We start from the raw sequence: 27,571 nt of genomic DNA on the forward strand, positions 1-27,571 counted from the left end.
AAAAAATTGGAAAATAACACATATTGGTGAGGATGTGGAAAAACTATCCTCATACATTGCTAGTGGGAATGCAAACTGATTCAGTCACAGTGGAAAACAGTTGTCAATTCCTCAAATAATTAAACATAGAATTACCATATGATATGGCAATTCTACTCCTGGATGTACACAAAACAAATGAAAACAAGCCAGGCACAATGGCACATACCTGTAATCCTAGCAGTTTGGAAGGCTAAGGCAGGAGCATTGCAAGTTCAAGCCTAGACTAGGCAACGTAGCCAGACCCTGTCTCACAATGAAAACAAAAAGGACTGGGATATAGCTCAGTTGTAGAGCAACCCTGGGTTAAACCCCAGTACCACAAACAAACAAAAAAAGAATTGAAAACAAGTGTTCAAGCAAACTAATTATGACAGAATACTTTAAAATACTCCAGGGGAAAAAATACCTCAGCCATGCACAGTGGTGCAATGCCTGTTGCTGTTTATTGAGACCCTCTCTCAAAATTAAAATAAAAGGGCTGGGGGTTGTAGCTTGATAATAGAACACACCTGGGTTAATCCCCAGCAGCAGAAAAACAAGTCTTGTAGATGAAACAAGACTAACAAAATTGCCAAAGTATGGTAGGTGATGGACACTTGGGGGCCCATTTTACTACTATTTCAATTTTTCTATAGATTTGATAATTACAATAATGAATTTTAGAAAGAACTCCTGAATAACATTAACATTTTAATGACACTAAAAACAAAACTTATTTCTAATTATTAAGTACTTAACATTAAACATTATTTATCCTTCAAACATTCATTTTAATTCAAAAAATGGCAAGGGTATTTCTATATAATGATAGCTATTTTTATAAAAACTCTCCCAATTGTGTTTCCATAATAGATATCTTTACCTCTTCCACATAATAGATATCTTTACCTCTTCCACAGAATGCCCCTCCTGGCTTTCACTGAAACAATTTCCCTGTTCCTCATTTCAAGCTTCTCAACTAATTCTACCTCTAATTGAGCACCTTGGCAGTAAATCAATCTAATTTGTCTTTTTTGCTCTTTATGTTATTTAGAGACTATTGTTCATTCATTTACCCATCAGATAAAGATTTACTAAATGTCTACAATGTGCCAAGCACTGAGTAAACTCCTGAATACTCAGAGATAAAAATACTGGTTTCAACCTCAGGAAGCTTATCAGAGAAGAAGCAAGTCTAATATATAACAATATTTGTAAAAGGAATCTATTTGTAAAAGGTAATAAAAGCACACAAGAAGTATAACCTAAAAGCATCCAGAGTAGTCCCTTTCCTCACTGAAATTTTCTCTTTCCTTTCAACCAAAACACTATTCTCTCCTCTTTGAAAATATTGCTTAAAAGTTAGCTCTATGTTAGCTAGTTGTGTTGGCACATGTCTGAAATCCCAGCAATTTGGGAGGCTGAGGCAGGAGGATTGCAAGTTAAAGGCCAGCCTCAGCAATCTAGCAAGGAAAGCCCTAAGCAACTTAGTGAGACCCTGTCTCAAAATAAAAAATAAAAAGGGCTGGGAATGTGGCTCAGTGGTTAAGCAACCCTGGGTTCAATCCCCAGTACCAAAAAGTAAAAAAAAAGTAATGTCTTCCTCCCAAAAAAGTATACTTGTGGGGCTGGGGATGTGGCTCAAGCGGTAGCGCACTCGCCTGGCATGCGAGCGGCCCGGGTTCGATCCTCAGCACCACATACCAACAAAAAGATGTTGTGTCCGCCGAGAACTAAAATAAATAAATAAATATTAAAAATTCTCTCTCTCTCTCTCTCTCTCTCTCTCTCTCTCCCTCCCTCCCTCCCTCCTCTCTCACTCTCTTTTAAAAAAAAAAAAAAGTATACTTGTTCCCAAATAGCATGAATCTTAAAGAAAATCAACCAGATCTGTGAAACTCAATAGCAAATAAGAAAGACTACTCCACAAAAGTACAAAACACAGAAGATACTTAAATTGTGTCTTGATTGTGCCAAGCTCTGATTTTGTCTATTCACTCGCTTTATGTGTCATTTGCATTTTAATCTATTTCTTTCTTGAAATTGTGCATCTTTTCAAAAACAAAGGCTTTATAATATTCACAGTGGCTTGATAGACATTCCTAAATATAACCATCTGGTTAGAAGGTGAGGATGGGCAAAGAGAGGGAACTCCTGCAGACTTATCTTTTTAATTTGAATTCCAATTGCTGACTAGTGCCAGAGAATCAAATACAAAAGTTAAGTTTCCTTAACTTTAACTTAATGCAACCAAATGGAAAAAAAAAGCCTCTTCTAATGTATATTTAAAACTGGAATGGTATTTTGAAAAGAAAAAAAGAAAAACCTCAGAAATGACAATATTATCTCCAGCAACCTCAGAGAATTGGAAGGAAAAAGCAAACTGCAAATAAGTTTTGGATGAATAATGTTCTAAGAAACCAGGCAATTCCCAAAAGAGACATTAGTTATATACAAATTCTGTCTCCTAAAAGAAAATACAGATCTTGAACAACAACAACAAAAAAACAAACAAACAAACAAAAAAACAGAGAACTATTTGAGAACAGAAAATACAAAGGCATGGAACCAAATACATAAGACATGAAACCTGACTGAACCTGGATCAAAAAACAAACAAAAAAAAAAAAAAAAGTTCAGGAACAAATGGAGAGACCTGAATATGGATCATTATGTTAAACATTGCTATGGTTTGAAGGTATATGTCTCTCTAAAGTCAGATGTTAGACTTTAATCCTGATGGCAACATGGTAAGAGGTAAAGCCCTTGGGAGGTGAAACCATAACCACTCAACTCTCATGGATGGGATTAATGCTCTTATAAGAGACTCCAGAGAACAACCTCCCTACTTCCATCCTTCTGCTATGTGAGAACACCTAGACAAAGCCATCTACAAGGAGCAGATCTTCACCAAACACCAAGCCTGCCAGCACGTTGACCTAGGATTTCCCAGCCTCAGAACTATGAGAAATAAATTCTGTTGTTTATAAAATACCCAGTCTGAAGTATTTTGTTATAGCAGCACAAATAGACTGATAAAATATTCTCAAATTAATGTTAATTTCTTATATGTGATATAAGTATTATGATTATGCAGGAAATAAGCCACAGTATCAATGGTTTTAAAAATACATAATTACATATAAGTGAAAATGTGGCAAAACATTAATAGAGTGAATTGAGATGAAAAGCAATGTGGGTGTTCACTGTCTTATATTTTCAATTTTTCTATAGCAGTGAACATTGTTAAAACAAATTGTTGAAAGGGAGGGAAGATAAAAAGCATGAGAGGAGGACAGCTTGACTGAAGCATGAGGAGTATAAGCAGCACTAGTCTCCAAAATCATGAGAAGCAGCTGTGTGATCTTGGGCCAGTCACGAAACCTCTCTAGGTTCCAGGTGAAAGAGAGGAAGTACATGATCTCAAAGATTCTTTCCAGCTATTAGACTCCATTATTCTGTTACTACCTCTCAGCTCTAAAACTCAAAAGATAACCAAATGCAAAGTGGAAAAACTCACAGGACTAAGGATCAAATGAAGGCTTAAAAACAGTTAGCCAAATGCCTCTCACATAAAGCACAAAAAACAAATATTAACTTCCCTCTTTTGAGAAAACATCATAAAAATTCTTCTGAGAAGAAACAGAAGGTAGCTAAGATTATTAATTCGAAGAAACAAGTTACACAGAGTTAGAAAGATGTAATAGCTACCCAATTTCAGTTTTCATCTAAACTAAATATAAATATGCCAGTGAGCCATAAAACCAAAAAGATAATGAACCTAAGAGTTTAGACAAGATAGATACTTTCAAGTAACCTTAATATGATAGACATTTAATGACAGGATGTTGGAAAATCTCCAAAATAAAATTACCAGCCAGAGCTTGGGTTATCAGCCTGGGAAGATTTCAGACTGGTTAAAAGAATTATCTATTTTTAAAAGACAGCGAGGGAGAGAGAACTTAATACTCAATGAAAAGTACGGACAAGTAATTTCAGAAACATTTTAGAAAACTGTTTCCCATAGAATTGGTTATTTTACCAAAAGGGATTTAATTATAATGCTAGAAACAACATTAGTGCTGGAAATAAAGCATCTGACAAAATTGTAATACATACTAGTTAATACTTTAATACTTTGTTTTCTCTTTTTCCCTGAAATTGAATTTTATATGACTTTTAATTAATTATGAGTTCAAGTCCATGTGACTTCAGTCTTTCTGGAAATACAGAAATACAGAAACCAAAAGGAAGAACAAGTGTTCAACAAGAAATATATATATCTTATATAATGTACACTGAGTTTCGTGCCAGGCAGTTAAAAACATAAGACCATGGAAACACAGGGTGAAGACACACTATAGATTCTGCTAATTGTAAATACTAGTTAAAAATAATAATAATAATTATGTGTTATGGTTTAGATCTTAGGTGTCCCCAAAAGCTTTGTGAAATGACTATGCTGATACTTAACCTAATCAGTGTGAATCCCTGATAGGGACTAATTGAGTGGTGACTAGTGGCAGGTGGGGTGTGGCTGGAGGAGGTGAGTCACTGGGGGTATTCCTTTGGAGGAGGAGATTATATATATATATATATATATATATATATATATATATATATATATATATATATATATGTTTGCAATTTAATTGTTTATTTCCAGAGTTTTCTATCTAATATTTCTGGATCATTGTTGACTACAAGTAATTGAATGAAGCTCTCTCTCAGCTTCCTGCTGCCGTGTTCCCCACTCTTTCCTCTGCCCACTCTTCTTCCATGATGTTCTGCATCACCTCAAGTCCCAAGGAATACAGCCAGACTTCTATGGACTGAGACTTTTGAAACCCTGAACCCCAAAATAAACTTTTCTTCCTCTAATTGTTTTTGTCAGGTCTTTTGGTCACACTAATGAAAAGGCTGGCTAAAACACTGTGTCACAAATGAGATAAAATTCATTAATATACATGGCAAGCAAAAAAAAACCACAAATGCAAAATGATAGTAATCTGCCTAGGTAGAATAATCTAACATAAAGAAAAGGACAAATCTAACATAAAATTCAGACAAGTCAAAATTGTTATTCAGTTTCAAGGATCAAAAAGAATCTATTCAATAATTCGTTAAGAACAATAAAGTAATCCTACCTTACTACTACTCATTGCTGGTCGTGTCTTAGTTAAAGTAGTAGATCCATGTTGAGGTATTAAGAACAAGGAAGACACGAGAAAACATTCAGGGAAGCCTCACGGGAATGATCATAGGTCTAGCCAAAGACAGGAGCTGCAAGAAAAAGTTACAGAAATCAGAACTATTCACTATAGAGAAATATGTAAAAATGTATACATATCGTATAATAGGATATTATTGGAAATTAACTGGGACAATTTATCACATTCACCAAATTAAACATTAGAATACTATACTTGCCAAATTTGTCTACCCACTGCTGATTCTCTCCCCTTTCTTTCCACAACTTTCCAATGTATAATGTATTTTACCTTCTACCCCACCCTATCCCCCAGATTTGAAGAGATAATTCTTGTTTTTCTCCATTTTCACAGCATAAAACTGCAAGTTTGAAGCTCATCAGAACAAACAACTATGTTAAATATTTTAAAATGTTAAAATATTGTTACAACCCAAAGAAGTAACTAAGAATGCAAGAAAATTTTTTTCAAAGGCTGAAGGTGGTTTACGGAAGATTGTCCCAGCAACCACACAATTTCCTGGTTTTATGAACTTTAGTATGCCAAAGCAGGATCCTTGAATTGACTGTTTTCCCTCAATCCTTGAAACTGGAGGATCTTAGCTCTCTTATCACTGATATCAATATACAGTTGTCCCTCAGTATACATGAGAAATTGGTTTCAAGACTTCCATGGATGTTCAAATCCTTTATATAATATGGCACAGTAATTGCATATAACCAACACAGAGCATACAGATTTCTTACAATCATCTCTAGGTTGCTTACAATACTTAATACAATATAAATGCTATGTAACAGTTGTTATACTGTTTGTTTAGGGATTAAGGACAAGAAAAAAAGACTTCATGTTCAGCACAGATGCAATTTTTTCTTAATAATTTTGATCTATATTTGGTTGAATCAACAAATACAGAACACATGGTTATAGAAGGTCACTATATGTGGTTTACAACCCAGTTTCTCATCTTTTGCCTCATACCTTCCTATTTCTAATCCCAACTCCTGGTTTATGATCAGCTCTCCTCTTCTTTCAAACTCTTCTTTTTGTGTTTGCCTAGTCTGTTTCCTTTCATTTCTCCTCCTTCCTTGATTTTCATATGACATTTCATAAATATTACCAGAAAGATCACTGCTTTCCTTCTGGTCAGGAAACTGACCAAACACCTTGTATCAATCATATTCTCCAGATCTTCCACTCCTCTAATCTTTTACCAATTTCCAAAGGGTTCATTCTTTGCCTCCACACATACAAAAAAAAAAAAAAAAAAAAAAAAAAAAAAAAAATCTAGATTTGGCAAGGTTCCCAATGCTAGAATTGGTTGGAAATCTAATCTATATATAATTTAAAATGTTTTTGTCCTTCTTCCACTAAACTGTGTAGTGACTAAGGACAGTGATTTTTATCTTAATTTAGCCAGCATTCTCCATAACACCTAGAACACGCTATGCACAAAACAAGGGTTACTGAATGATTGAAATTACAAGGTGAATTATGACTTTCTATGATTTGCATATGGTGGTGTAAAATAAGGCTTTGGGACAAGAGTTATTTTATTGAACAATAAAGTACGACTTAAGATGACATTTAAATATGGCAATTTTAATCGTGACTTCGCATATACTGCTTTCAATAGAGTACATTCTACTAAACCTGCAAGATATAATACAGTAAATGTCTTCCTCACTCATAAGATTCCTAAGGAACAAAATGTAGTGAATATGTACCTAAATGAGTGTATTATACAAGTATCTAATACCATTCCAAAGTCAGACCCCCAAATTACTGGGTCATCAGTAAATTTTAAATTTTTAAAATTTTCAGACTGTCTCATCAGTACAGATAGTTGAGAGTTATTTAGAATTCCATATTCTGGTCTCACATGATATGGAAATGGTCATATTCAAAGGCCTAAGAACAACAGACACAACTATTCAATGGGTATTCCACATTCAACATTGAGCAGTGTCCATGTTTTGCTCAAGACAGCTAGTCAAAGCACCCATGTATTGTCTCTCATCTCCAACTCAGTTGTCTCTATCATTTTTATTTTTCAATAAAAAATAAAGTATTTTCCTTAATATTAAAATAGCTCATTGGTAGCATCTCTAAATGGAACTTCTTTTCCAAACTATTATGAATATATGAATACAAAATTATGTTCTTTGTGTTACTTCAAAGTTATTATCAGAACTCAGCAAGGATTTCCATAGACAACAATTAAAAATGTATAATGACTACCTTCTAGTTCACCTTAATTGTCCCTCATCAATTTCCCCAATGACACAGGCTCTCATCTCTAAAACACACTCAGAACCAATTATAATTCCTATTTCCTAAATGTGCTGCTTCTTCATAAATGGGGTTGGAGTGAGGCAAGAGAAGTGGCTGAAGTACAAAATGTAAGGAAGCACTCTCAGGATCCTACAGCACCACCCTACAGATGCATTGCCCTGAAAGTAGGTAGACCTGTGTTATTTTTTTACCCCCAAAAAATGTATCTCCCTTTTTTTCTTTTTTGGTAACAACATTTTAGTGTTCTTTTGTTAAACTATTATTCTTTATCCTCTATCCAGGTGCTCAGGATGACACTAATCACTTGCACTCTAAAGTTCCGATAGTAGGCACACGGCATGGGTCTGAAAAATCAGCAAGTAGTAGTTCAGGAATGGGTACATGACCCAAACTGCACAAATGAGACTGAATCCCAACTTTTTTTTTTTTTTCATTGCTGGGAATAGAACCCAGAGTCACACACATGCCAGGCAAGCTCTCTACCACTGAGCTACTTCTCCAGTTTGCTCCCTCCCAAATATTTTTGTAGAAATTCATCAGGAAGGAACATTCACTTTCAACGGAAGTTGCTAAGATGAAAGAACATAAGTACCTATTTGAAAATGGGCCAACCCAGAGAAAGAACCAAGTGATGAAAAGAGAAATAGATAAAATTCTGAAACATTTTGCTACTAAATCTGAGTTCAAATATGAATAGACATAGTTGCTGAAATTTAGAATTAATGCTTAGAAATTATTCTTCCTAGATTTTTCATGTTCCTGCATAGTCAGGGACACCTGAACTAAAGGTAGTATAAGGATATTTCATAATAGACAAGTTTGGATGCTAGACACCATGTTTTTCTAAAAGTAGAGATCACTTTGGAGATCTCTTTGGAGAGTTTTATCTTTATTGGAGAAATAAAGCCCTGGAGATATTCACTTATATCTTAGGATAATAAACCTAAAGAAACCTTCCTCCTCTTTCACGGGGCAACTGCTAAAAAAGTAATCACCCTCCCTCTGCAGAAAAAGATGGCAAATGTGCCAACAGCCTATACAGGCCTAGACTCTTCTCTGTGATGCAAATCCACTGCATGGCAAATATCTGGCTTTCATCACAGCAGCCTATCAGAGGGATGGGAACATATGCAACCAGCACTAAGGAATTGGCCACTGCTTTTGCTATATTAAACCCCAAGTCTTGAGTTGGGACTTTTCTGTTAGTATATGAAAGTAAAACTCAGGCCGGATAACTTCTTAGGTTATAAGCAAAGTAGCCTCAATACTTTCAGAGTTCTAGACTTAATAGAAGAGACAATAATTTTTTTCTTACTTATTCAGTCAACAAATTCTTGTTGAAATACTACTTAGCTATATGCCATGCAATTTCCTAGACAAAGAAGACAGACAAAAATCCCTGCCTCTGTGGAGATCATATTTTAGAAAGAAGAAACCCAATACAAAATAAATCTGTAAAATACACAGTGTTGGGTGGTGAAAAACACTATCAAGAAAGAGAAAAACAGGAAAAAGTAATGAGAAGCATGTGGGAAGTAGGAGATTTCAAATTTACATTGAATGAAAATGTTACAAATAAAGTGATTTCCTATAAAGACTTGAGGATATAAGGAAGTGAGTTATATGGGGAGGAAGAAGAACATTCCTAGGAAAGAGTAAGTACAAAGTAGCTATATAAGGGCAGCAAGGAGGACTTTTTGCAGTGAGTGGTGGTAAGACTAGTAAACTCTGAATAAAGTTCCTGCACTAAGGAGGGAGAGCAGGACTACAAAATTGTCTCCCATTTTAAGGGCTTGAGCTTTTACTAAGAATTACATGGGGAGCCACCACAAATTTCTTAACAAAAAAGTGATAGGATCTCCTACTTTTCAAAAAGATGACAGGTACTTTTTGAGAGCAACAGTCCTAGAAGGGAGTGTTATTAGGAATTATGTAGGAGGAGAAAGATGGTGTTGAGCCAGGATGACTGAAGTAGAGATGGGGAGAACTAGTCAAAATTTTTTTAAGCAATATGTGGAAATATGGTATGATAGAAGTGATAGAAAAAGAATCAAGAATAAATTTCAAGGTTCCAAGCTTAAGCAAAAACAGAATGGAGTTACCACTTACAGAGATGGGAAAGGCTGATTTTTTAAACCATGTTCCTATCATTTGTTTGGGGTTCCAAAAGAAGCCTGACAAATGTAAAGCTTATGTCAGAAATCTGGTAATACAATGGCAGCCATAACATATGGAACTAAGTCAATGATAGAAAATGAAGAGAACTTGGTATTTTTCTATTTTAAAGTAAGAAATCAACAACCTTTAATATGCAAAACAGCTGGTAAGTTACTGATCTTATAAATCAAACTATAGGTCTACTAAGGAGGAGATTGTAAGGTACATAGTAAAAGATGTAGGGAAGCTGGTATACTAGCTACTATGTTTCAATCTTTAGCAAATTCCTTCAAGAAAGAAGTACATTAAGCCTGGATGGGGTGGTGCAGACCTGAACCCTCCATTCTGGAGACTGAGGCAGAATGATGGTAATAAGTCCAACCTCAGCAATTTAGTGAGACTCTATCTCAAAATAAGAAATATAAAGGGCCAGGGATGTAGCTCAAGCAGTAGAGCATCTCTGGGTTCAATCCCCAGTAGAGAAAGGAAGGAAGGAAGGAAGGAAAGAAAGAAGGAAGGAAGGGAGGGAGGGAGGGAGGGAGAGGGAGGGAGGGAGGGAGGGAGGAAGGAACCGACAATTATTAGAGTAAAGCCATACACATCCAAAATGGCTGACAATCTTGTAATTTATAGAATGAAAATTGAATATCCCTAAACTAAAAATTAGTGCCTTTGCCATTCAAAAACAACATGCCAATTAAATACGGGAGGTGGAAGAAGCCCAATACCACAGGCTCTGAGCCGAGGATCCAAGCAAAGAACAAACATATTTTCCCATCATAAAGAACCATCCAGGTATGAAATAGACTGAGAACAGGGACAAATAAAATATTCATTAGCAGCAACAATTACTCTGATCTACAGGCAGAAGCCAAGATGAAGATTGATAAACCTAGGATTTACATAATTGACACTACTGACATTTTAAAACATGTCATTCTTCATTGTGGAAGGCTGTCCTAACCATTGTAAGATGTTTAAATGTATATTTGGCCTATATCTAGTAGATGCCTATAATAACTGCCCTCTGCTCCATCCTCTATTTTGACAAAAGTGTCTCGAGAAATTGTCAAATATCCTCTGAGATAAAAATGTTTCCTGTTGTAGAATCATTGGATTAGGGTGATGGGCAAAGTTATTTAGAAACATAACAAGCAATGTATTGATTCAAGGACTAGGATTTGAACTTTGGCTACATGAGAGAATTTGATCAAATGCAAATTAAATAAAAAACTTACTAAGTTTATAAATGAGTTGAATTAGCCAGGCATAGTGGCACATGCCTGTAATCCGCAATTCCAAAGGCTGAGACAGGAGGATCACAAGTTCATGACCAGCCAAAGCAATTTAGCGAGACCCTAAGCAACTTAGTGAGACCCTGTCTCAAAATTTTCAAAAATTTAAAAAGGGACTGGGCTTTATCATTCAGTGGTAAAGTGATCCTGAGTTCAATCCATAATAGAAAAAGAAAGAAAGGCAGGCAGACAAATATCCAAGACTCCCAACAAAGTCTTGTTGCTTACTACTTACTCCCTAAAACAATTCCCTGAACCTCAATCCCTTCCAATAGAAAACCAGCTGCTAATACAGTGTAGTCCCCAGTAGGGGAATCCATCTCAATATCCATCTTTGTTATAACCAAGAGGAAAATAAACAAAGTTTATCCTTGCAGGTGGTAGAACACGACAGTCATAGGCAAACTAAATATCTATTCCACTGTCAGGGTAAAAAGTCTTATCACACCTGTCCAATGATGTATGTATATACCATGGACTGGAAATCTCTGTGTGTTATTTCCCTTTTTTTTCTTTTTTTCCAGTTAAGAGTCTAATTGTTCTTGTTCTATTTTCATCCTGTCATTGAATACTGACTTTATTACAGTTAGTTACATTTACCATTTAACTACAAATTGCTAGATTTTGAGGTAGTCTGTTCAAAGAGAACTGAGACAAATTACTGGGAAATCCTAGGTTTAAAGCTAAATGTAATAAACAAGTCATCAAGCTGTCTTTCTTTATTAGGGGACAGGTGGCAAATGCATCAAAAGTACTAAGCAAAAGATTCACATTCTGTTAGGCAAGGACATCTTTTTCGAGGGCATATATGTAAGAGTGGACAAGTATGCACCATGGGAGGATTACAGTGAATATCTTTTGGATGTGCTTGCCTAGCACCCACTTCCCCTTCCTGTAATCATAGCACCTCTTTTCTTTCAGTGAACCACTCCATCCTGACTCTTGGCCTGAGTGGTTCACATTTCCTCTTCCCAGTTCACTAACTGGAACCTGAGCCAGATCTGGCCTGTCATCACATGTCATCCTTTTGACTGCAGGATGAAGGATGGAGAAATAACAAAATTCATTCAATCAAATACAATCAATCCCAGGACAGTTCAATAAAACTAAGAGTAAGATAAGTTCTTTTTATGGTTGGCTTGCTTAACAGGAAGAATTTAAGCTGGAGCCACCAAAGAGCTCCATGTAGAGTAAACCTTCATGAGAGTATATCTAACACAAGAAAAAGCCATGGGTATATTAGTGCCCTACATATTCAGGTTTTGGTCTCAGACAACTTAAGGATATTGAAAAATCTAGTGTTATTGACACCTGTTTACAGATGGGGTTGGGGACAGGGGAGAACCTACAAGAATTAAATTATTTGTTTAAATTCACGTAACTATTACTAGTACCAGAAATTCAACTCAAGCAAGTATCGCTGTAACATCCATGTTCTTTGTACTACATCACACTCCCTCTCAGGAAAACATTCTGAAATATCTCTGTTTTATAATTACCTGTAGGCATAAGTTAAGTTCTTACAAGGAGTGAGTATTCTATTAATATTTGTAGAATGACCAGAACTGGAATAATCATGTCCTTCTGCTTTCTCTCTCATTCCTGTAACAGTTTGCCTCATCAGGCATACAATTTTGCTTTATTTTTGTATGTGGGATATGTTCATTTCTTCGGTATCTTCAACCTCTCTCAAAACCCATGATATTAGCTACACATGGTGATGCATACCTGTAATTCAAGCAAGACTCAGGAGGCTGAGGCAGAATTATCACAAGCTCGAAGCCAGCCTCAGAAATTCAGCAAGACGCTATGCAACTTGGCAAGATCCTGCCTCAAAATAAAAAATAAAAAGAACTACAGACACAGCTCAGTGATAAAGCACCCCTGAATTAAATCTCCAATATCACAATAAAATAAAATTTAAAAATGATATTACTGTATATAATAGCAAGTATCCCTAAGCTAAGTCACTTGGATCTTACAATGCCCATTTCATTATGGGGTAAAGCAGATTCCAAAATATACGTAGGAAGTCAGAACCTTAGAAAGAGGCCATTACCAAGGTCTAGCTGTGAAATCATCAGAAAAGGACACACATGTTAATCCAGAAGTTAGGATACTGTTGCACATGTTGACATTTAAAGATGTCTGAAAAAAATCTAGAAAGTAGAAGCTAGTAATAAACCCCTTTCAAATATTATTATTGAGGCAGGTAGGAAAGGGAAAAAAAGACAAGCTTTATGAATATAAGTTCTCTGGCATTTTCAAGAAATCTATCCAAATACAGACCATGAGAATTTTTGGCAGAGCTGGAACACTCAGTGAAAATGTTTTGCAAATTAACGGTTGTTTCCCTAAAAGGTGTGGTGGATTGATTCACATCCAAATACACTGAATTTAACATTCCATTTTGAAACTTATTCAAAAAATGTCTATTTTCTCTTTAAGATCCACCACTTTTCTCAGGCCTCTTTACTTTCTCTTCCCTTCTAGCAGCTGGCTTCCTTTATCAGGAAAATACTTTTGCAAAGAAACAACACTTAAATCACTTCACAAAAATTATAGGACAATCTCAAACAGAGAACAAAGCCAAAATGAGACATATAGTTAGAGTCTTGGGGCCTCTCCCGCAAGACTACACCACACTCCTTCTCAGGAAAACAGTCTGCAAGATCCTGCCTCAAAATAAAAAATAAAAATATGTTTTATAATTATCTATAGCCATAAGTTAAGTTCTTCCCCTTTTGGTACTGGGGATTTAACCCGGGGCATTTAACCACTGAGCCATACCTGCAGCCCTTTTTATTTTTTTATTTTGAGACAGGATTCTTGCTAGTTGCTGAGGATCTCATCAAGTTTGTCAGGCCAGCCTTGAACTTATGATCTCCCTGTCTCAGCCTACTGAGTCTCTGCGATTACAGGCGTGTGTCACCACTCCTGGTTAGGGTCTCACTTCTAATAAGAGGAAGTCATCTCAGCAAAACTGCAAATATTTCAACATGGAACTTTTGAGGCACTCCCAAAGAGTTAAAACTGCAATTAAATTAAGGACTTCTGGCTTGGGTCATGGCTCAGTGGTTGAGGGCTTGCCTAGCACATGTGAGGCACTGGGTTCAATCCTCAGCACCACATAAAAATAAATAAATAAAACTTAAAAAACAAAATCAGGACTTGCTAAGAGTTTACTATAGCTATACTTTGCCATTTACATTTACATCAAGTTTCCCATATAAAAAATCTAAGTTCAAATCCAAGTATCACTTTGTAAGTCCTTGGATAAATGCTATTAACTAAGATTGCCTTCACATAACAAAAAGAAAATAAAGCCATCCAATTCATAGGATTATCATAAAAATAAAAATAAATGTACAAAAAGGGACCAGCACTTTTAGTGGGCACTAGAGAAATGTTAGATAATATATCTGAATCTCTGTAACTTCACTTTGAAATTTAAATGTTGAGGAGGGGAGAAAAAAGAACTATGCACAAACCAAAACAAAACAAATATACAAATGTGGTTATGAGTATGTATAGGAAGAAGATAATAAAATCCGCCTCACACTTTGTAAAGAAGTTTTATTATATATAAATCTACGTAAAGATTCTTATTCTTCAACTTATATAACTGTTATAAATCAGATAGTGGCACGTCAAGATATTTATCATTAATAGTTATCAGATACAACTATTTTAATTATTATCCTATAGTCAGTTTATTCAATACATAGAAAAATAAAGAGGCATGACAAAGTGAGAGTATTTAACCAAAATACATAAACTTGGATTAATGCAGAATGGATGTGAAATGTGACAGTTAATCAATCTGCCACATTAGAAAGTCCACCACACACATAGAATCTACAGCAAAAGAAACAAAACCAGGAAAGCTTAAAACTCTTTCCTTTGCTTCTAGCAAAGCAAAATTTGCAAAATCTTAATAAAACTTAAAACAAGGAAAAGCCTTTCTAAGGCTATACATAGAAAGCAGAGAAAGGCAGGACACTGTATAAATATTTTCATGGGGCAAAAAGGTAGTGTAACTGCTGGGGTAGTATAACTAGTGGGCTACTGACCCACCCAGGCAGTTAACAAAACTGAATATAACTAGAAGAGTCAAATGCATTGTTCTTTGTATTATAATGTAAAATTAACCAAAAAGATCCACCAACTGACAGAAGTTTGGGAAATCCTCCCAAGCTGAAGACATCCAAAGAGCAGAAAGAATAGACTACAGACACCAAAAAGAAAACATACCCAAGAAACAGCAGCAAGTAGCAAGCAATACAATGACCAAGGACTAATCATCTTCAACTTTGTGACAATGCAGGAGGCTTTGTAAATAATCCAGAAATGTTCCTTTGTTCTGCAAATCCCAGGACACAAGCATCAATAAGAACCTTGCCTATATACTAAAGAAGTAATAAATACAAAGTCCTCTTGCCTTCGTTTTAGAAGCATATATTTAACAACTTTAATGATTTAAGTCTTATTTATAGAATCATTCAGAGTCTGAAGGGATCATTTATATTTTTCAGTTAAATTTGACTTCATTTTATGGACATAGTTATATCCAAGATTCACAAAGATTTCAAGAAATAACACTTAGAAATACCAAGGATCTATTGAACATAGTTTTTGTAAGTTTTCACTTCTAACTGTACTCCCACATAGAATGACCAATTTTAAAACAATATCATTCACAGCAATGTAATTTTAAAGATAGTTTTCTGGATGAGCCAGTATAAAGGGCATTTTTATATACTAGGTCCCTTAGAATATTTTTTTAAATGTGTAATAAGAGATTCTCTATCCTCCAAAACTGTTAGTCCCACTCTGGAAAGAAGTCTTTTTGCAAGTGAAACAGTTCATTTCAATGTTTCTACAATTATTTTATTTACAATAAAGACTGTGATGATGTTATTCAAATACTTTTAAACACTCATTAAATTAGTTTAACTTTTAAACAAAGGATCTTCATTATCAATTTCATAAAAATCAATGTACTAATCTTTTCTTCTATAGCATTAGAAGAATGATTAGGAAAACTTGAAAGACATTCATTTCAAGAAAATATGGGAATAGGGATAAGGAGGAGGAAAGGGAAGGGGGGCTACTAGAGAATTAAATTGACCAAATTATGCCATTACATTGTATACTGTTGCATTGTATATATTGTATAAAGTTACATTGTATATGAGACTATGTAACAATAAATCCCTCTGTTATGCAACAATGAATCCCACTGTTATGTATAACTGCAATGCTCCAATAAAAAGGAAAAGAAAGAAAATGTGGAAATACTTTGGGTCTCCACAATAGAACTGTAAGGTATGTCTCAAACATATGTTAGTAATAACAGTTACACACATTTTTAATGATTTGCTTCCTTCAATAAATCAGAATAGATTAAAGTTTAGCAATGGTACTCTTAACACTTGCAGTCTGATATGCTTCCTTCAATGGTTGAAGAAGAAATGCAACTGGATAGAAAACTGCACATTAAAATGTGTCACACATGTAGGTGCTGGGATTGTGGTTCAGTGGTAGAGCACTTGCCTAGCATATGTGAGGCACTGGGTTTGATTCTCAGCAGCACATACAAACAAAAAAATACAATTTAAAAAATTGCATCAACACTAATAAAAATATTTTAAAAATGTGTCACACGTGTGAATATCTCCTACTTTGATGGGAACAAATTTGAGAAACTCTAACTTAGATAACAAAATCTGTTTTTACTCCTGGATGAGAAAACAAGGGCTGTGAGATTCAACTACTACCTCAGTTCAGTGCTTGCTTCAGTTCACATAAGAACTATGTCTGTACATTTAAACCGTGTTCTTTTAAGAATTAAAACTTGGGTTCAATCCCTAGTAAAAAAGAAAGAAAAGAATTAGAATCCCTATGCTTACAGAACACATATTCTGAAATAGGGATATCTATAAGGTACTGCTCCCTAAAAAATAATAATATATATCAGGAGGCAAGAAATATACAACTCATTAATGAGTATTATTAAATTTGAAAATAAAGTTTAAATTTCAAACAGATTAAATAAATGCACTTAAATGTGGAGGGAGCACTAGTTAGAATTTTAAGAAAGTAACTTTTGGTTTTTCTGTACCAGTTTTTAGCAAATGCTTGTGGTTTAAATGAAAGGGCAACTATCCAACAACAGATGACAATCTAAGGTGAAAGAAAAATAAATCAGGAATCCAGACAAACTGAACAATTTTTTGGATTAAATCCCCTTTAAAGTAAATTTCTGATAATTCCTAATGAGATATAGTAATTTCATAACTATAATAAGAACAGATAATCTGAAATGTTGATTATTATTTCTATACAAGTGCAAAGGTCATACAATTTAAGTAAATTTAATGTATATTATTTTAGTTTCTTATGTCTAAAATTTAAGGATTTTTAGAATGGTAGAAAACCAGAACAAATAAAATTGCTACCATTTAAGAACCAAATACAGAAGTTAAGCACTTCCCAAATCCAGATATTTATCTACATTTTCTCATTTCTTGTACATAACTACCTTATGCAGCAATTTTATCATCCCCATTTAATAGATGAAGGAACTACAACTTAAAGAGAAACTGGGACTGAAACCCAGGTTATGTAACTCCAAAATAAACTGCTCTTCTTTTCACATTTCCCTACCTAGCAAAGGACACCTACCTTAAAATTTACAGTTTTTAATTAATACTTAATAAAAGAGCAATAAATATTGAGCTTATTATGAATGGTAATGATGTAGACTGAAAATTAGTTATAGTTTGATAATAATATATGAATATTTAAGAACTAATTCCAAGTCATGCACAACATTAGATTTTCAAGAGCAGAATATATAATACCTCACAAATGAAGAAATCTGAATATTTTTATAGAAAAGTAGTAAGTAAACTTTATCATATTACCTATTTAAGGCCTCATATTTTCTCAACCATATAGCAGTTTCATATGGTAAACTAGGATTATATTTATATGTATGAAATGAGATAATGGAGGCGTTTGGTTCTGAGGACTCTACCAGTACTCTATTCTTTTCTGCTTTCCCTCAGATCTGGGAGTCTTCTTCCAATTTAGGATAACTGAGCCTCAAGGTCAGAAACTCTTATAAATCTAGATGAAAATATAGATACACTAAAATGAAGTCCACAAAATTGGTTAGCAGAATGTTACAGAAGAAATGGAGTTTAAGTTATTTTCCAAAATACTATCTACAGTAGAATTATTGATGACTCTTCTGTATTTTTACCAATCGAATTTATTTAACTTGTATAATTGAATGAAAAATAGTAAAGGAGTAAGAAAGGTAAAGAGAGAGGAAGCAAGGAAAAACTGGAGCTTTGATTTTTTTTTAAAGTTAAATATCTAATTTTTTCTGAATTAACTGAACCTACCATTGATTTCCAAAACTATTACCCGCTTGTTCACTTAAATCTATCAATAGATTAACCACATGTAAGTAGACCAAAGGAATGCAAAATGGAAAAATAACAAGGCAATCATAGATCTATAAGTTCTGAGACATATCTCTTAATTTCAATATTTAACAAATTAGTATTTAAATGGGGTAGGTACAAAAGTAGATGTACTAAAACTGAAAAGAAAAATTCAAACATTTAAAGGAATTTCCTAAGTATGGGAAAATTACAAATGCGATATGCAAATATGAATTTATACCCAATTCTATTTTTATTCCATTATTATAAACTGAAGTGCTATATTAGAAATATTCCTGGGCTGGGGTTGTAGCTCAGTGGTAGAATGCTCACCTAGCATGCATGTGGCACTGGGTTCGATCCTTAACACCATGTAAAAGTAAAATAAAGATATTGTCCACCTAAAACTAAAAAATAAATATAAAAAAATAAAAAATACTTCATAAAAAAAGAAATATTCCTTTACCAACACTGTGATACAACACCCAAAAGTTTTGAGTCCTATTAAAATCTGACAAATCTAGTTACCTCTGTCTCCATAAAGTAATTACTAGAAAAATTTCAGTTTAAAAGTTCACATTTGTAAACTTTTTCATTATAAAAATACATTCTTATTCCAAAACAATATATGTAAGATTTATCTAATTTATTAAGCTAACACCACATAACTGATAATCTTTTGGTCTTCCCTCCAAAGAATGCTGATTTACAAATCAAGCACAAAACTATATTAACACAGGAATCCAATTATAAAACAAAACTTTCATTTTTATGACAAGTTCATTAGATTTCCTTTCATCGGGTCAACAAAATGCACTTTACTTATCTGCAGCTTGGTTACAAAGACAATAACTTCTTGCTCATTCACAAAATTACTTTGAATAGTCTTATGCAATTAAATTATAGTTTACAAATGCTATTCCAATTTACAAACAAAAATAAGCACCTTTCAGTATTTGTGTGTGTGTGTGTGTGTGTGTGTGTGTAAAATACATATATATTTTGCTGGTTTTTCAAACTTGATCATTTCAGTTCCTCTGTTCCTTAATATTTAGTATACAACAGCTATATAAAATACATTGTTGCTTTATACAAATGCTTTGTATCAATTTTTCTGCATAGTTTAAAATTTTTCTGAGTAAAATACAGAAGGAAAAAAATGGTAGATGTTAAATGTTCACAGACCATAGTTACAGCTACCTAACGGTTTGAGATGAAATGAAAGTGACTTGTCTACCAAAAGCCTGAATTATTCCTTCCAGACTAATGACATCTAACTTTGAAATAGTGCAAAAGCTGCATTAACCAGATACTAAATAATCTTAGGTGGTGTATATTTAATACTGTCAACCATCAGAAGAGAAACAGAAGAGATCTTCACCAAAGGTCTTTTATGGAAGAAAACAGAGACAGGGATTCCAAGTGTGCCTACATACTCTCTTAATATATACCCAGTACTTCTAGAAGCATAGTTCCTTTGGTTCAAGAATGCTAAGCATAAAAACTTTTCTGTATTATAAAAGATAAACTCAACCTTCCTATGCACTAACAAACTTGTGACTCTTAAAAAATGTCTTCATAAAGACCATATAGGTTTACAAGGACTATAACACTGCACAATAATATATATTTTGCAACTTTTTTAAAAAAAAAATCCTGTTCTCGTTCCACATGTGGGTTGAAAAGTATTTTCTAGTCTTTAATCACTAAAATAGTTTTGGTCTGTCCTCATTGATTTTTCCGTTATACTTTTGTATATACCATGACTTCATTTGAGAAATTCCCTTAAAATATGTGGAAAACAGTAGTATATCTTTAGAGTGGTTTGTGTCAAAGTGATAGTGATTCCACTATGAATATACTCAGTTGCTTCTGAATTTAAAAGATCAAATCTTCATTTTTTTTTTAAACTATAAGGTGAACCAAAACGAAAGGCTACCCCAACCTTAATGAATTATATTTAGGATTGCACAGCAGTGGATAGCAAAATCACAAATGTAGTACAAAGTGCAAATCGACCGCCTCATATAGACTTTTTAATTTGTACAAGAAGTGCCCTGGCCCTATGAACATCAACCTAATAAGTATATCAAAACGTTGATCTTAAGGGAAACTCTAAGGCAGAAAACTGACTGGAAGATGCCTCCAAATACCTCCCATCCGTAAATGGCCCACAGAGCACCCCTGATAGTACTAGCTTCGCACAAATGTCTCTCTTGATTAGGTTCCTGGAAGACACGCCCGAACCATATGCGAGGAGAAATGAGAGGTGGAGGATAAAAGCGGGAGGAGAAACTGACACACGCGAAGAGATTGTTGGGCTCCAGTGGGTCTTGGAGACTGCAGGGCCCGAGTGGTGGAAACGGGCTGGGGTAACACCCAGCGGGATGGCGGCGCCGGGGAGAAGAGCGCACGCAGAAGGGTGCGGGCACCGCGGGCTGTGGCTGCAGTCCCCCCCAACGTAGCCCACACCCCGCAGCGCCCCGATCCCGCGATGGGGCGGGGCCATTCGCCCGCCTCAGCCCTTTTGCGCCGGCACCCGCCCCCTCAGCCTCCAGGTCCGAAGTTGGTGAAGGGGTGGGCCTCGCCGGGTTGGGTGTGCCGACCGGCCCAAGCCCCAACCAGGAATGTCCCGCCGAGGGCAGGATGGGCGAGTAACCCCGCAGCCTGGGGCGGAGATGGCTTAGGGCGGGGAAGAGTGATCGGCGCAGCCCGGCCGCCAGGGCCGAAACCCGGCGCCCCACTGCGGGCAGGGATTGTTGCCCCCGCAACTAAACTGGCCTCCCCTCCTCCTCCCCCAGTCCCGCGGCGTTGCCCGGGGCAACAGCGCCTGCCGCCGGCGGCGCGAAACGCACCTACCTAGAACCTGACAAGCAGGAGCCCCTCAGACACTGGAGCCAGTCGCCACCCCGCGTCACGGGGGCTGTCACAGCCAATAGATGCCGCTGTCACGAACCTTTGCAGCCAATCCCGGTGCACTCCGGTCTCCGGGCACCCTCGAGGCCTCAGCCAATGGGCCAGAGCGGAAGGCGGGCCACGCCGCTCGGCCCCCAACCCCCTCCTCTACCACCTCTCAGCAGGCGGGGCGCGGCCGATTGGCCAAGGCCCCGGAGGGGGCGGAGCCCGAGCTAGAGGCCGGGTGGGTACGCGTGGACCAGAGTTGCGGGCGAGAAGATCCGAGGCGTGGAACCGCGGGCTCTGCGCTCTGAGCCCTCTCCCTGGCCTGGGTGGGGTTCTGAGGTCTTCGCTTTTGCGCTGCTCTCCCGGCCTCATCAACCCGCTCCTCCCTAGTCAATATCCTGGGCTGCCACGGTGGGATGGGACCTGAGGAGGACGGCGGCGTCACAGGAAACTTTGGGAGGCTCGCCTGGCGGTGGCCGGGAAGTGGCCGAGCTGGGGATGATAAGCTGGGGCCTCCTGAAAGGGACTATCCCGCGGGCCTGCCGAGGGAAAGGAATTTGGAGGGTGGGGGCGGAGGCGTGATTAAAATGTTAAGTGTGCCCGCGGCCTAGATCTCCCGGAAAAGGGAAATGCAGACCTCTGCACATTCAGGTCCTTTTTTCCTGTGCATTTCCACATTTTACCTTCATCTGATCTAACGGTGATTACTTTAAAATGATTTTCAGCTTCTCCAATGTACTGTAAATCCCTTGAGGGCAGGAGCTGTGTCTTGTTCCTGTAATCTCAATTCCTGAGACTTAAAAAACATAAGACAGTATTAGAATTCTAATGGATGCTGTTTATGAAAGTGTACAGCAGTGCCTGGGAGCGTTCTCCTGTAAGAAATCCTTACCTCTTGGAGACTCTACAATGCATTAAGAATCCAAACTAATTTGCTTTTCCAGTGAGGGCTGTTTCTGAAGCAACTTCACCAAAAGAATTTGGTGAGAAATGAGGAATGTGAACTAAAATTACTAGGTGATCTGTTACCTTGTGAAGGTGTTATTCCCCACTGTTTGACGGTGTTATCCTCCCATGTTCCTGTAGCATGCTTTTTAAGACATTGTATCTTGTATAAGGGTTGAACCACATTCTTTGGAGCAAATCTAACATTAACTCCTTATCCACCCTCTCTCTTTAAAATGTATGAGTTATGTGGGAGCCAAAGAAGAGTGGTGTTTTTTTTTTCTAAACAGGGTTATTTATTTGACCACAGTGAATAGCCCTACACATAGAAAAACATAAACGTTAGTTGGACTTTGACTACTGTTTGAAAGCCAAAAAACCAAAACATGCTGTAAGGAAAAATAAATATTAAAAAGAAGAGGCGTAATTCTCCCCTTTGAGATGCGGGGTTGATTTCCTGCTCCTGCAGTGCCCACCCCAGCTTACCCCCCCCCCCAAAGCGCTTGCCTTAGAAAACAAGTAACTATTAAGTGCTTTCTTATCTTTTTGAAATGTATGCAAATCCTTTTGAAGATGAGCTAGGTCTTTTTGTCAAGTTTATGATCCAGGAATGTCTTTCCCTAGAACCTGGAAAATCACAAACATCAAAGGAGGTAACACTCCTATATCCCTATTCCTGAGAAAGTGGGAGTTTAACCTCAGTATGTGCCCTGCTCCGAGTTGGGAAAATATGATCCTATAATAAAGATAGAAGAAATTTGCTTTTCCTCTGGGAAAATTGACTAATGAGTTAAGTTAGATGATCACCCCAACTATGTAAAAAAGATAAATTATATGACAATAAGTTCTCTTACTTGAGGGCCAATATGGAATGGACTCTTTCTGTGTAGCTACATAAAAATGATGAGATTTCTTTCTGTCTTTGTAGTCCCTTAGCTAATTGCCTCTGATGTGATCACATTCTGGCTTAATGCTTTTTCAACAAAAAATTTTCTTTACTACTCTTGTGAGAAGATTTATGGGTTGGAAGATATTGTTTTTAATCATATTTTCCCAACAATACCTGTTCCCAGAATATTGAGACAAGGAAGTTAAGCATTTATTATTATTATTATTATTATTATTATTATTATTATTTACTTGTTTTCCATACTGTTTATTATTGGGAATTGAACCCACAGGAACTCTACCCCTGAGTTACATCTCCAGCCCTTTTTATTTTTTATTTTGAGACAGGATCTTGCTAAATTGTTCAAGCTGGCCTCAAACTTGTGATCTTTCAGCCTCATCCTCCAAACTCACTGGGCTTACAGGCTGCCACTGACACCAAATCCAATTTATGTTTTGTTTTCTTTTTTGGTGATGTTGAAGCCAGATTTAAAGATACCTAGTTAGTGTAGTTAGGGTAGTGTAGTTAGGGTCTAAATGGAGACCATTATTGAGACTGGATTCCAGGAAACCAGAGCAGCACTTGGGGAAATTGAAATGTTAATGTCCCCAAGGCCCTGAAGCCATCCTAGGGAATTGTTAACAAGCAGCTCCCAGCAAACAGGGAGATGCTAATCAAACCACCCCAGGCCCTTCCTGCCCAGATTACTCCTCCAGTCCAGCTATCTCCCACCTTTAGGCCTTTCCACCTGCATTCTATCACTGCAGGACTGAGGGAAACAAAGGACAGGAATGTGGGAGGACTAAAAGAAGACTTTAGCTATAAAAAAGGGAAGCTCTCCCTCTTCCATGGATTCTGCCTTTCGGGTTCCCTCCTTCCTCCCGGGAGAAGTCTTTTCTGTTGTCCTTTAATAAAGCCTTTTACTTTCCACTCTACACTTGCCTTGGCATGCTTCTCTGGTGTTATACTTAAGCATTCAGGAAGCAAGGACTCGTCACCAGTAAATAGCAATAACAGTGTTTGTTTGAGTTTTTAATGTGTTTTCTAAAATGGTCTCTCATTAGATGATGATTTTTGACTGAACTACCAATAAGTTTTAGTAGAATCAAAAATAATAAATTTAATGTTTAGTATCTATTTTGTAGTTTAATGCACTAACTAAACCTCTGTAAGCAAGCTTCTTAAAATTTAAGTTAGTTTTCTGACAACATTAAATGTTGAGGAAGATGTAATGTCAATGTGAATGAATTAAATGAAAGTTTGTGCCTTAAATGGTTGGGAAAACCAGATACAGCTATGAAGATTGCTTCACCATGATATACCTTTTCAAAGAATCCTAGGATTTCCCTACCTTTAACAAAGAATCTAAATCCAGGAAGATGTGGTTAATGAATTCGTTAAATTTGCAGAAAGTAGCTTCAAGTAAAGATATGGTGAAAATAGAACTCTGTGTATCTGAAAACAGTCTTTCCAGTTCTACAACAGTCTTCTCAGTTCCACCTATTCACTTAAAACTATCTACCATATGCCAGCCTTGCTAGGAAAGGCAATTTTGAATGAATGTACTTAAAGTAAATGAATATGGCAAAAATCTATGCTCTATTTTTGAAACGGAGGGAGAAAATCATAGCACATCTAGTTTTAAATTTTTCTCTCTGCTATAATTATCACTTTGCATTGCAACACATTTAACAAATACTTTTTCACCTGCTTCCAAAAATACTGTAAAATTTGTCTCTCAGCTTAGAATATGGAAGAATAAAGAGAAATAATTTCCTGTCTAGATGATCTATAGGCTTCATAAAACACTAACCATCCCCACAGGTCATGAAGGAATATGTACCTCAGTTGAAGTTATTAACATAGAATATAATAGATCTGTCTTCTTTCACTTCTTTAGATCTATACTAGGTACTGTTAGATCAGCAGGCTTCCCTTCCCCCTTCCCTTTCAAGGTATCTGTGGGCAGAGACTTTCTTCCTGGCTGAGGAGACCTGAAATGGCCAATCAGAAGCTGAAATGGCAATGGACCCAAACCACCAAGGGTTCCTACCCCATCGGAAGCAATCTCCCATCATTTCAGTCAGCCCTGACCAATACACACAAACATGATCCCCCTAAACTTGACTCTGCCAACCTGCTGTCTGTAGCTGTAATTTAGATGGCCTAGGCCCTCCTACCTCCAGTTTACCTAATTAACATTGTTCTTGCCTTTCCTGCCTGAGACTGCCCCAGCCTTCACCCTTTCACAGATGGTGAACCTCACCCAGGACCTCCCCACCGCTAATAAACCTTCTTTTGGTGCTTCATTCTTGTTCTGTGGTTCCTGATGCTTTACAGGTACTATAACTGCTTTTGAAATGCCACAGTACTACTATGGCTGTAGACAAATAAATCCTTAATATATATTCCATTTTCCCAAATACTAAATTCTGTCTGTTTTAATAACATTACCTACCTGTACAAACAAATACAATAATGTAGACATAAAATCTAATAAAAAAATTTTTTTGAGTTTTTTAGTTTTAGCTATCACCACCCATTCCTCACCCCGTCTCTCTCTTTCCTTAATTTAATATAAAAATCTCCTCTGCTAGGAGTATAGCTCAGTGATAGAATGTTCACGTAGGCCTAACCTGCACAAGGCCCCAGGTTTGATCCCCAGCACAACCACAAAGCTAAAAATTTCTCAGACTTCAAGAGAACTCTTGGCTATATGCCATCTTAGTTCAGTAGTCCCTACTTACCCCTCCCACTTTTTTCCTCCTTTCTGTCAACATCTTTGATTTTGAACTCTCTGCCCTCTAATCCACAATTCATACCTAACCATTTACACATACTACTCCTAAAATAGGTATAGCCAGATGAGGTATGCAGTATGGAAATCTTATCTGTCTTTATTCTATATGCACTGCAGTGTCTGTTTAGTGAATATAAATTTCTTTTGGTTTTAAAAAATTATTCTCGAATGAACATTGTTACTAATGGTCTTGTTTGAATTTTCTTTGAACTTTTTCTTTCCTTCCATTATATTTTATTCGGTTACTTTAGTTTTCTAAATTTAAAATGGCCATATGGGCTTCCTTACAAATCTGTATAAGGAAAATAAAGGGGAAAAAAGAAAGGTAAAATAGAGCTGAGGAAGAAAACTTCTATTCTGCCTTCAAACTAGATACCAAATGCATTACTGCCATCACACAACCATCCGTCCTAAGCAGAGGCTGACTGTCCTTGCACTCTAACATTGGTGCCCTTGCACCCTAACACTGGTGCCTTTGCTTGCCTGGCCTTCTGCTCTTCATTGAGAAATACTACCAACAACATTCCTCAAGACAAATCCTCTCAAAAATGCCCCCAGATCTTTCAAGCCATTCTTTTCATTGTGCCTTCAAAGCAATGGTTAAATATGCCAGCAAGACGATTTCCAGGTGGAGGGTCATCAGAATCATCCGAGGACTTTTCAAAAATTCAGATTCCCAGATTCACCCCCAATGATTCTATCTAAGCAGTTCTAAAAAGAGTTTCAAAAATCCATATGTTTAGAAGAGCTCAGAGAATCTGGTCAACATGGTGTATTAAACTTGGGAATCTACCTCTCTGCCCTCCCCCAAACTCCTTGGCACAATATAAACAGCTCTAAATCCCCAGGCATCTAAGTTACAGGGATCCCTTAGGCATGAGTGAGAAGAGCTAAAAGCAATAGAATTAGTTGAAAATCTATAAATGCAGTAAGTAGATCAGAATCCAAACACTTCCTCAACAAATCAGCTACCCCAGTCTAGAAACAATAAGGTTTACTCCCTGTTGATGTTGAACTAGAGAACCTCTGGTCTCAAGATATAAAGATGACTGAGTATAGGGATGAGGTGCCTTAGCACACATTGAAGCAAAGAAACAAGTCAAAATCTACATAATGAACTGAGACTTCTCCTACTTGGCTTCTATAATGAAGTCTGAGGTTTATGTCCTTCAGAGAGGACTTAAATTGTAGGAGTACTTCTTTCTAGAGAAATTGACTTGCTCAAACAAAAATACTTTTCTGGCTACTGGGAACTAGGAGGATCTTCCAAAATGGCCAGATTTCCTGCCGAGTCACAAAATGATGAGGTCCGTCAATCCACAAGTTCCAACATGCAGGTAGCTTCCCTTATTCTTGAAGATAAAGAGACATCTGGAGTCATTTCAGTTTTTAGTAAACCTGTAGCTATGAAAACCAGACACTAAAACAAACAGGAAAAACAAAACCAAAGGAGAGAACAGAAAAAAATGTCCAAAGAACTATGAGTGATGTCCTTCAAGAAAGAAGAATAGATATTGAATGGAAAAAAAAAAAAACTGAATGCCATTTTTCTAAGATAATATTCAGAGAAAAAAAATGAGATTTTGTAAATCAAAAAATAC

At 36.5% G+C, this 27,571-nt stretch overlaps 1 protein-coding gene across 5 annotated transcripts in view; it reads right to left on the reverse strand.

Moving 5' to 3' along the window:
* FER (FER tyrosine kinase) overlaps window positions 1–21,376 on the reverse strand; it is a 418,420-nt gene extending 397,044 nt beyond the window's left edge. For 4 of the 5 annotated variants that reach the window (XR_014023300.1, XM_081304218.1, XM_081304217.1 and 1 more), the window contains exon 1: window positions 5,169–5,299. Coding sequence is in view for 1 of the 5 variants with exons in the window: in XM_081304219.1 (XP_081160345.1) it covers window positions 5,169–5,183 (15 nt within the window). In the remaining 4 variants the exon portion in view is untranslated. Of the gene's footprint in view, window positions 1–5,168; window positions 5,305–21,294 lie in introns of those variants that run through there. The other variant, XM_081304219.1, reaches the window with a different exon arrangement.
* Between the last annotated feature and the right edge of the window lie 6,195 nt (window positions 21,377–27,571).

This window comes from Spermophilus citellus (assembly GCF_964194105.1).
Source record: "Spermophilus citellus genome assembly, chromosome: 1".
Lineage (NCBI taxonomy): Eukaryota > Metazoa > Chordata > Mammalia > Rodentia > Sciuridae > Spermophilus > Spermophilus citellus.